The 12,067-nt window shown below is 35.8% G+C and overlaps 1 protein-coding gene across 2 annotated transcripts; it reads right to left on the bottom strand.

The window, feature by feature from the left end:
* Positions 1 to 3,921: 3,921 nt before the first annotated feature.
* On the bottom strand, positions 3,922 to 10,523 carry sparcl2 (SPARC-like 2). Of its 2 annotated transcripts, none has more exons than XM_056768528.1 (9): positions 10,409 to 10,523; positions 9,551 to 9,647; positions 8,819 to 8,891; positions 8,409 to 8,520; positions 7,379 to 7,497; positions 7,073 to 7,227; positions 4,686 to 4,798; positions 4,163 to 4,257; positions 3,922 to 4,058 (listed from the first exon to the last, which is right to left on the bottom strand). In XM_056768528.1, the coding sequence occupies exons 1-9, from the start codon at positions 10,426 to 10,428 to the stop codon at positions 4,006 to 4,008; spliced, it is 837 nt and encodes a 278-aa protein (XP_056624506.1). In that variant the 5' UTR covers positions 10,429 to 10,523; the 3' UTR covers positions 3,922 to 4,005. The 2 variants fall into 2 exon arrangements, 1 of the variants encoding a protein (XP_056624506.1); XR_008909162.1 differs by lacking the exon at positions 3,922 to 4,058 and adding an exon at positions 5,625 to 5,692 and having other exon boundaries at positions 4,172 to 4,257.
* Positions 10,524 to 12,067: the final 1,544 nt, after the last annotated feature.

The raw sequence follows: 12,067 nt of genomic DNA, 5'->3' as shown, positions 1-12,067 counted from the left end.
TTTTTTGCTCAAATAGCAAAAGAAAAACTCCACGATAGTGTTTTCGCTACTTTTCACAAAATAATAAAGGACGGCAGTCATAAGAGAGAATTATGTCAAATTGACCATGACTTCCATAGACGCTGTTTAAGAAACGCCCTTGCATTAACATTAACAATTTTGTTTTAATTTGATGCAAAGGTTATATAATACAAATTATAGTTTTATAAAAGTACATAGATTAAAAAAAAATTGGAGGATTTACAATGTTGATGACTGTTGAATGCATCATCATAGGCTTGTTAAAAAGGTCCATACCGTTGTAGTGTTTCTGTCTAGAATCTCGGACATATACAGTATATCTATTTGTTGAAGATCTCGTCACATTGTTGCATTGCTATTTCCTCGATGTGTTTTAAGCAACACAGCTGTGGTGCGTGGTATTGTTTTCGAATTTTTTTTTTTTGAAACATTTAAAAAATCTCGTAAGCATACCAGGAGCATATCCATGATTATAGGCTATTTAAGTACGGAGTTTACAGATTTCGACCAGCGAAAAAAATAACATTTTTCTTTTCATCTTCAAAATATAACGTATGAATCTGACCAACCTCCCCAAAAGATCTTTATTTGAAAGACTCATGTTTTAACCAGGCAAGTGCTTCATCTTTTGGGTGTTTTGAGGTGGGCCCCATCTCCAGCCCCCTCTGGAAAGCTGGGTGAGTGCTTTAAACGGTTCTGGCCCACTTCAAAAACCCTTTGAACTTCATGAAGTTTGGCTCTCTCTCATACTGCTGGGGTTTTGAAGTTTTGATTTATAACTGATTAACCCTTTGGTTTTGCCAGAATTACTAAACATGATACACACACAAGCATGTACATATGTGTATTAATGCACACATACTGTACATTTAGAATCTGTGACTCTTATAATCTCTCTCTCTCTTCTACTGGTTAGTTTTTTGATCATGCAGTTTTTCTGTTGTGTTCTTAATAATTCATATATTTGCAGAATTTTTCCCACTCCAGTATAACATGCAGGCGTACGCACACACAGGCCTTAGGTACAACATATTTTTATTAATATAACAGAATGTTTTATTGTTTTTAATTATACTACTTTTGAACAAGTGCTTCCATGAGTACAGTAAATAATGACATAATTTTCATAAAATGTCTTTTGAGTTCAAAAGCTGTTTGAGTTGACAATAAGACCTCTGAAGTTAGGGGTAAATGTTTGCACAACACACACCCGAAAAAGAAGAGAGAGAGAGAAAGGACAGAGAGTTGGGAAGACAGTGATCTGAATTTCAACAGCAGATGATACAGTTGACCATCTGCCCATGCAAAACTGTAATGCCCCCTCACAGAGTAACAGAGAAAGAAAAATACAGAAAGAGCAAGAGATGAGATAAGAAGAAAAGAGAAAATAAAATGACCCTTAAATGAATACATGCTGTCATAGTCACTCTGTCTCTTTAACCAATCAACACATGTCACTTTTACCCATAGTTCAGCTTGACCCCGGGGAGTGTGATGTCATGGACACAGCAGGTCATAGAGTGACTATGATGTGTCATCCGGTGAGACTTTAGTGAATGACACATGCAGATGATCTCATCCATACAACTGTTCCATATGGACCATTATTTATGCATCTGCCTCCATTACAATTGCAAGATCTCTGTCTTGAGGGCCTTAGAGAGATAAAAATGTGACCACAAAAGGGGTTGTAAAGTTTAAATGTGTATGCGTGTGTGTGTGCTGTTGTGGGAGTCTAAGGCAGAGTATGACAATGGATCTATTAATGAGGTGGAATGTGTGTGTCTCCCTGAAACAGTTACATCTGATTGGGAAGGAGGTTCCTTTGAGATCTGAGGGGTCTGATTTGACCTCAGGGGTTGTTTCTTTACTAGACCTCATTTCATTTCATTCTTTCTGATAAAAAGGGTCTCTCAATGTTTCTCGCTTAAAGTAATTCATGAGAGAGATGCCAAGTTCAAATATTGGATTGAAAAAAATATATTTTATATTGCTTAATTCATACAGCAGCAGACATACAAATACCTTTAAATTAATATTCCTTGTTTAATAAGTTAACCTTTTACATGTGTATGTATACACAATAAAATTCACAATTCACACTTCAATGGTTGTAATTCTTAAAGACCTGAAGTCGGTCTACAATGAAAGAGGTTATTTTAGAACAATTGCTTTAGCTGGATCATTTATATTGTAACAAACCAATCAAATGTGTATTCTAGAGGCTTGGACATTTCCAGGGATTTGTATTGTTGTGGATGGAATTTACAGTAATTGTGTAATGTTAAAGTACAGTATACTTACACTGTGAGAATCTTTTACAGATTTTTGATGAATATTATCCCAAAAACATTTTCACAGATTTTTGAAACAGTCAAAGACTGTCAAATTACAGATCAAAATTGTCATTTTACGGATCATTTCTTACGGCCCAGCTGACAGAATTTTTTTGTTTTTTTAAGTGTGCAGTAAGTGTTGAATCTGAAGGAACCGTATCATTTAAAATGTTAAGCTGTATTTAGAATATCTGTGACATTTCCAAAAGATTTTGACCAGCCTAATGTAGGCTATTTACAACAGAATTATGTGGAGATGTTATATCATTTTGAAAATCAAGATAATATCTACACTGAATATTCTATACATTTTATAGGATGATTTTTAAAATAGAGTTAAACGTTTTTAAAACGGGCGAGATATTGACTTTAGCTGGGTTTTCGCAGACTGGATCACATTTATTCAGTATTAATATTCGTTAAAGGGACAGTTTTGGAAAAATAAAATGATCATATCATTAAGTCACGTCATTCCAAACCTGTATGAATTACATTCCTCTGCAGACTCAAAAAGAAGTTATTTTGAGAAACGCTGGTATCCAAACAAACTTGGTCCCATCTCCTTTTGCGTTGTGTCATATACACATTACACATGACTGTGAAATGACAATATATATTTTTTAATTTTAAGTGAACTATCCCTTCAAGCCTTTGTGTTTCATTCAGAATCAGCACAAAACACTGTTTCATAACACCCCACCACAAACCCAATGTAGAAAAAGGCATAAAACTGATTCTTCACTGAACTGTCTGCAGGAAACTGATCCTACTTTAAAAGCTACAAATGAAATGAGATCTGATTACTCCACAGCACTTCCTGGAGTCATGTGTACATGCAAAACTCAATCTACTTGTTTTCTAATGTTCTGATTCCATTTTTCACACTTTGTCTGAAACTATTGGAAGCGTGAGACGATGTACTGAAAGTTACTTTGTGGTGGGACACCTTTAGTTAAACTCTCACCTATAGACATACAGTATACCCACTCTCCCTTATGCAACTCTCTCTTTCCCTCATCCCCATCCCCCTATTCTCTCTTTTCCGATCCATTTTTCATGCTTCAATCTATTTTCTCTCATCCATTTGCAATGGTTTACTGTAACTCGCCCATCCCCGCCCCGTTCTCTGAGTGCATTACAATATTCTCTCTCTCTCTTTTCTGTGTCCTTCTCCCTCTCCGCCGTATTATATATTCCTCTCATCCCTGCTCACGTAGTCTTTTATCTCTCTCATGGGTCATCCATCTCTCCCTCCTATTAAACACCACCCCTCAATTAATCTGCTCTCCCTTCCTCTGTTTAAGGTTATAGCCCAATCTCTTCTTCTCCTGCTGTCCCTCTCCGCAGTAATTGCTTGTGTGATCCATGATCCATTGTCCAGTGTCCCTCAGTTTTTGACTATATTGCACCACCGAGTCACGATAAGAGCGCACACACACAAAAGACGCAGAAGGGATGTTTAGACTTTACTGTTATGTTTTACTTTACATATAATGACAAAATAACTATATTTGAAAAACGTTAAGGTTAGAATAATATACGTTTTGGGTGGAATCAAATCATTCAGATTTTGATTGTTGACAGTAATTTCGTCATAACTTTCAGAACAGCTGAATAGACAAAGCACCCAGAAAAACAACAACTGAAATCAAAGGTTATCATTCGGCACAGGACACAGCTTTGGGGAGCCCATCTTGATAGCTAAAGTGTAGAGACAAAGAACAGAAAATAATGAAATCATATGTTTTTGTTAGTGTACATGCTTACACGCAAGATCTAATTGTTGCATGAACACGCATACTTACACATGAAATCTTGATACCAGCGTTCTGACCGGTTAACCAGACAAGACGTCCACTCCCTCAGGGTCACCTTCTTGTTCTTGTTCTTGTCACATGACCTGTGTGCACACACACATTGTCTTGATGAAATCTACAAGTGGGCTCTCTTTGTCTCTCTCTCTATTTCTCCCTCACTTTTGATATGTACATCTCTCTCCATAGCTATCATCCATAGAGGACACAACTCACATTAGAACAGGAGGAAGGGAATAAGTATTCACAGCTCTGAATGAGAGAGAGGGGGATTGAGAGACATTGTAAACAAGAAAAAGGAGAGAGAGAGAGATAGAGAGCGGGGTGGATGACATCCTGAAAGAGGCATGTGTACTGTAATCAGAATGATGTTGGGGGGGTTTGAAGTTATATCTAGCAAATACAAAGAGGTCAGACAGGTGAAAATCTCACAAAACCACATCAGTAAAACGGTTTTGTGTGTGTCTGTGTAGGTACAGATTGGTGTCATTTTCTTTATATGTGATTTTTTAACTGAAAGAATCTTTGTGCGCAGTGCTCCAGTGGCATCCTCTTATAGTGCAGCTTCTTCAAATCTCTCCTGCTCAACTTCCCGTCCCTGTTACGATCCAGAAGCTCAAACCTCCTCTGAAAGAGAAAGCCAAAGATCAAGTCAAGTTTTTTATTGGGGTATTAAGGGTAGTTCAGTAGAGATCATTTTAATGTTCCTTCATAAAGTTCCCATTGATAACCTAAAGCAGTGGTTCTCAACTCCAGTCCTCAGGCCCCACCTGACAGAATATTTTGGATGTCTCCCTATTGAACACATGAACAAGTTAATGAGATAATGAAGTGATGATTGATCAATAATGATGAACAGGTGATGTTAATCGCTGAAGAAAACATCATAAGTTCAAAAACCATAATAATGTTTCCTTTAGTGGGGCTCTTACCCTTGATTTATTTTTTATATCAGCTGTTATAGTGTGTTTCTGAACAGCCATACAAAAGACAAAATTGTTGGAATGAAACCTTCTTAAATTGTTATAAGACAGATACAAATAAGGGGGATTTAATTCTGACAAATGTTGTGACACACCAGAAATCAACCAACATTTGCACAGCTATTACCAACACCAGGACGAAATAATTTTGTCTTTTGTCAGGCTCTTATAAATATGCTTCAGAATCAAACTATTTCTGCTAGCAAAAAATGTAACATAATAAATCAAGGGTAAGAGCCACACTTAATGAAAGCTTAAAACTATTATGGTTTTTATTCTAGTGATTGTGTTTGTTAACATCACCTGTTCATCATTAATGACTCAATCATCACTTCATTATCTCATTAACTTGTTCAGGTGTTCAATAGGGAGACATCCAAAGTATTCTGTCAGGGGGGGCCTGAGGACTGGAGTTGAGAACCACTGACCTAAAGAAATCAATCAGATGACAAATTAAGTTCTATACGTACTTCTCTCGATCATAAAACACAGGTATAAATTTCTCAGCTTGAACATTCGTCAGAAGACGCGCCCGGATCTGGATGAAATGGTTATCTTTATTTCAGTTTTGTATTTCAAAATACGTTTCAGTTCAGTGCAAGTGTGTCATCTATGTTACTGTATGCAGGTTAAGTGTGTTTTCATTTTTAGTAGCCTATGCATGTATGTATGTATGCATGTATGTATGTATCTAAATTATTTGATACATCATGTTTTAAAAGCCCTTAACCTCTCCTTGTCGTCAATATGACCCCAATCAAATTTTCCTTAGTTAAGAAAAATATTCCCTTCATCTTAGTGTAATAAGTTTTTGTGACTTCTCTACATTTCCTATCTATATTCACATGAAAAATTAGGATATATTCGGTTGTTCTGAAGGTATGTAAAAGTAATTAAATTAATCTGTTTTTTGAAAAATGAAATTTTGTAAAACGAACAAAAATATCAATAAATCTTGCATAAATCTGTACATTTTCAAATAGAGATGAAGGCCTGGTACTAGAGCACATATGCTATGTAGAAAAGTTAGTTCACACACACACAGTTGATTATGTGGTTTACGAGGACTCTCCATAGACGTTATGATTTCATACTGTAGCCTACAGAAGATATATTATATTTCCTAAACCTATACCTTAACCTTACCATCACAGAAAACATTAGAATTTTTTTTCTTTTTAAAATATCATCAGTTAGTATGTTTTTTTTGCGATTTAGTTAACGAGGACACAGGAAGTTGATTTATAGTTTATACACATGTCACACACAATTTATTTAATTACTGTAATCCTTCTAGGTTTATCTCTAATTAGCAGATGGCAAAAAAATTGATACATTTTGATAATCAATTAAGTGATTTTTTTCATAAAATTTTTATATTTCACATTCAGGCTAATGATATAGTTGAGGAATGTTGTGATAAGTAGGTAAAAAAAGTACCTCAAATCCCCCACAAATAGCATTAATGTATAGATGAGAAGTAAACAAAAAAAAGATAAATTATATGTATTATTAAAAATGATAATTACCAGTTGTGCCTAAGAGACATACGTACATTTTTTTTGCTTACATGTCATTATATCAACGCTGTCCTTCAGATATCCAAATTCACTGTATTTCATGAAATGTACAAAAACCTGTACTTTTAAAATGATTAAATACTGTATTGTTAAAGCTGACAAGCACTTTTTATTCCTTTTTATTGGTTAGATATTTCCAAATCCCAATGACAAACATAAAGAGTGAATCATAATAACGATTGATGAAAATAAAAGTCATGAAATATGGAAATATGAGGTTTCAGATGGACAGCAGTGATATATGAATTTTGTTTAGTTTGCTACTGCCACACTCACAGGCATAGAGGAGGCTTGTCAAACATGTCCAACAAATTGTACGTCATACATTGATGTGTTACCTGTGCAAGCTGAGTTCGTTGTGTGTGTGTGAGGCAGCTTTGTGAGGGAGCAGCTGGTGTGTATCTCTCTCCCATTCTGCTGAGAAGTAAGAACCAGTCCAACAGACGGTACGGAAACTGCCCCAACTCTTCGTCAGTGCACTGTGACCCGCTCACTGAACATCACAGCAAAGACAACATCATTGGATACAGGCGTGCACACTGAGTTAGAAAACTGCTGATGAATTAATAAACTGTCACAAACAGGAATGAACATGCCTGTCAGTAAATGTTGTCTTAAATTGTGTGTGTGTGTCTTTTTTTTACCCAGACAAACTCCAGTATGTGCTGTGCCTATGCGTCTTTTTTTACGGCAGGCCTCTTTGTGAAGCAGACACTCATTACTGTACATCTTCCCCAGAACGCTGCACACTGGTGCCCCCTGGCTGTACAATACAACAAATACATAGTTGTGACTCAAAAAACATGGTCAGGAAGAACCTCTCATTCCAGTTCTCATCACAGCACATTTTTTCACTTATTCCATCTCTACTATTTCTTTTAACTCTGTTTCAGCTGAATACTGTACTGTATATAATAAACAGAACCACGATGGAATTGTAGTGCAACACATGTAGGCCTAAACTTTTTGCTGTTTGGCTAATTCTGTATTTACAGTAAATGTATGTCAGGTTGTTTCATGTAGTTTTCCTGTTGCTAATGTGTTGAAAAAAATCATGTTGGAAGGGCAATGGGCCTAAACTTTGCCAACAGACATTTGGAAACCAAATGGTCAATGTTATGTTGTTTTTATGAATTATTAATGTATTCATTATGGCCTTCTGCTTTTTGTACGACAAACCGTTGTGATACTTTTACATCACCAAATGTAAACTTGTTATAATACTTTTTATTTGTTTAAACAGTTTTAGATTTTCAACTATTGCCTGTTAAAGTATTGTTAAAATACTCAGCCACGTGTGATGATATTTACTTTTGACTATAATCATCATGTCAGCATCACTTTCCATGTCATGTCTAAAGGAATATTTATATTGTTAAACAGATCTTGAGCGCATATGTTCATTGTCTCTGGGCTTTCTACATCAGAGACTTTGTCTGTGGGCTTTCTACATCATAGACTATGTAGACTTGGACAGAGGTAAAACTTGGTTATGGGCTGCCAGCCATCAGGTTGCAGGTTTGATTCCAGGGAGTCCGTTAGCATAATGTCAAAATTCTGTTCTGAACCCTGACACTCAAGAATACACGGCTCATTCCTTTGGCTCACTATACGCAGCTTGTGATTCAAATAAGCACAGCTGTATTGGGTAGATTTGATTCATTTGTGGCTTACCGAGGACAGGTCTTTGGACACACACACTTCGGGACAAGAAGGCCTCCATCATCCACTACTTGGCACCAGGAACCAACGGGACTGTGACATTTTAACAGCTGACATAGTGATTCTGAAGACAGAAAGAGAGTAGGGGAGCAGTGAGCTTTATGGTCAAAAATTAATTAAGCCATTAAGCCGTTCATGAATCATTGTCTGAAAATGTAGGCTAAACTTTACTTGGCTAAACTTAAATGCGACAGTTATAAGACCCATTCAACAAATTATATTAAAAATGTTTTTTTTTTTATTTAATACAATATTATATAACAAAATATTAATTTATATAAATTAAATAAATGATGCCTGGAAATTTCTTAAGTTACGATGACAGGTCAATGTTACAAGCTCCAGCGTCCAGCCTATCTTACCTGGATCTACTCTGCCCAGATAAGGCCTCAGTTTCTCTTCAGCCTGTCTCTGTTTGCGCAGGGCTCTTCCACCCTTTTACACACGCACACACATACACACACACACACGCACATGCACACACACAATAAAGTGCTTCAATATATTTTCCATTACGAATTTTAAAAATGTTCTCTATCTTGAACTTGAAGAAATTTAGGATTTATTGTATAAAGCTGCAAAATATTAAGACTGAAATATGTATAGGATGTACACAGACATATGTGCTTTGAAGAGAGAGAAAATAAAATAAAAAAAGATAGCGGGAGAACACAGTTTTTATTGCAATCTGTTAGTGATTACAACACAGTAAGTGTGAAATCTTTCTCAAAAATATTCTAGACCTTTAGACTCCTGCTCTCCTTACAAATTTTATCTCTGTTTTAAATGCCTCCCTTTATAATAATAAATAATTATGTAATATATCAAAAACATTCTTTAAATAAATATGTATAATCTTTGTAAATCCTAACGGCCCCCTTTCTTTTAAAACTTTGTCACCATCATGTACCAGTATAGTAAGTTCAGTTGAAAGTAGTAGTTTTGTTTACATCTAGGAGTACACTAACATAAATGTCCTAAGCTGATACACATAGACTTATAGCCAAAAAACTCGTGAATTTATTGAGTCTTTGACAAAACAACATGAGCAAACAATCAATGTGATATCACCATAGCAACAATAAACCACTCACCATGATGACATCAAAGTGAAGAGTCACTGTCAAGAACAGCAGATGAGAGAACAGGTGCATAGCTGCTGGCCGTCTCTTGGAAGAAATGTTTACACGTCTGAAATGCGTATAACATGCATTTTTTAGTGTGTATTCAAATTCAAACTAGAATCCAGTAGAACTCAGACGAACTGAAAATGTAATTTAAGAGTGTGAAGGAAATGAGAAGTGCTTAAAAATGTATAATTTCACTGCAAAAATATATTCCCAAAGGACATCCAGTGGGGAAAAAAGACAGCTTTCATTCTGTCAAGAATGTGTAAAACATGCAAAAAGTCTGTCAAGAGTGCTAACCTGAACTCAATGTTAAAGAGATCATAAATGTAGAAATAATGGTCCTCAAAGCACAAACCTTGATCAAAGCTGATCTTCTTCACTCTCTTCTTCAAGCAAATCAAAGTTGTTCCAGTATTGTGCATAAGCCCCTGAGTGCTCATTAGATGTGTGTGTGTGTAGAACAGAGTGGCCCCATCACTGGGAAGTCATTATGGTATAAAACATCTCAGAGCAGATAGAGTTACTGTATGTTAACAGAGCAGTCGCACACTAACAGAATCCCTCCTTCATTCCTTTGCTATTTCCTTTAATTGGTGTTGAAATTCTTACCAGATCTTCTTCTTTCTTTAGATCTTACTTTCTGGGTCTTTTTCTGTTTTCCCATCTCTCTCTCTCTCTCTCTCCCTTTGATTTCCCTCGCTCTTACACTATCCATCAGTCAGATACTTTCACTTTTCCCATTCATCTTTGGCCCTCCTTCAGGTTTGTCTTTTTTCACCGTCTCTCTTCTCTTAAAAATCTATTTTTACCTTATCCTCTTACCTGGCACTCCACTCCTCCATTTCCTCTTCTACCTTCTTAGGCTTCACCTGAGACGTCCTTAATTAGCAATCCATTAACAGCATGGATGATCACACACAGTCACCTCGACTAACACATGGACTCTGAAAAACATCTAAAGTCACTCTCTCTCTCTCTCTCTCTCTCTCTCTCTCTCGCGCTCCCCTACTCTGTACTGCGTTCCTCCATCTGTTTTTTTTGGCCTGTAAATCTTTTTGTCTAAGAAAAAATGCAGACTTAAATAAGAACCAGAAATCCCTCACTCTTTCTTACACATGAACACACAGAAAGTCAGAGAAGGTTGATGAAACGAGAGATCTGGGCTATATGATTTTCCAAAACAAAACTCTTCTTTAAACTGGTGTTTTTATTATGTCATAGTTATATACAGATCTTTACACTAAAAGGAAGCAAAAACGTCCTCGAAACATCATTATTTGAATACTTACTGTAGTTTTAAGTGTTTTTCGTGCAGCACATCTGACCTCTGTGCCCTTTGACCCCTGTTGCTACAACATGAAAGAGTTTCACAATACAGTTTCTTTGCCAATCATCCCATTTGCTTTTGTCACATTTGTCTCATCATATGTTATGATTTACGAATTAACCCCCCCACTACACAGGTATATACACATGCGCACACACAAGCACGCTCGCACACATAATGGAAACCATGAATATACTATTCAAGACTAAAGAACAACAATTTTTTTAACAAATTCCATCTTCTACAGCATATTATAATATAAACTGAATTTACAGTAATATTACAGGTATAGAAGACCCAAATTTAGGATGGTTAAAATAGCTGCTGTGTCCCATACACCTATTATCTTCCATCTTTGTTAACATTGTCTAAAGGCTAAAATACACTACAAGACTTTTGCTCAGATTTTCAGTCTGGACTTTTTGCTGAAAGTCTGTGCCAGTCTGTAGATTTGATCATTTAGAGTGTTCTTATCTGAAAATTTCAAAAAGTCTGTTCAGATTTTAAAAGTCTTGTAGTGTATTCCAGCCAAAACATGATTTATTTAACACATACATCCCCACCTGACTTACCACAAAAATGTCTCTGTCAAGCCGTCACAAAGCACTTGTCTCTCCTTAACCGTTGCGGGTGTTCGCCCAACAATGGAAAGGGGATGATTTTAAAACCTTAAAAAGTTGCTATAATAGAATTGTTATGGTTCATTATGGATGAAAGCTGCTGCTATATGTAGAATGTACAGTTTTGTTAAAAGGAAATATTTTGTTTTCTTGTAACATATTGTCCTGAAGATGGCGTTGTTTCATCTAGTCACTGCAATGTATTTTGTAGAACATTATGCATTGGATTTATTCTGTTAAAACATGTTTTAAACCTAACGTTTCATATTCCTTTGTTTGAACAAAGTATTATTAAGTAAATTAACGTAATTAACAATATAAAATAGTTATTTATTGTATTACGAAAGTACCATATACATAAAATATAATGGTCCCTAAGCAAACCAAATGTTTAATGACTACGATTTATACATGGCCTTGAATTAAAACATGACATTAAAAAACAAAACAGCCCTGAAAACATTTAATATGTCCAATATGTCTCTGTACATGTGTCTGTATTTTTTGTCTCCCTTTCTTGTGGCATTAAATAAA

Source organism: Triplophysa dalaica, chromosome 15, assembly GCF_015846415.1.
Source record: "Triplophysa dalaica isolate WHDGS20190420 chromosome 15, ASM1584641v1, whole genome shotgun sequence".
In the NCBI taxonomy this organism is placed as follows: Eukaryota; Metazoa; Chordata; class Actinopteri; order Cypriniformes; family Nemacheilidae; genus Triplophysa; species Triplophysa dalaica.
Note: the sequence above shows the minus strand (reverse complement) of the source record. Positions and strands in the feature narration are given on the sequence as shown.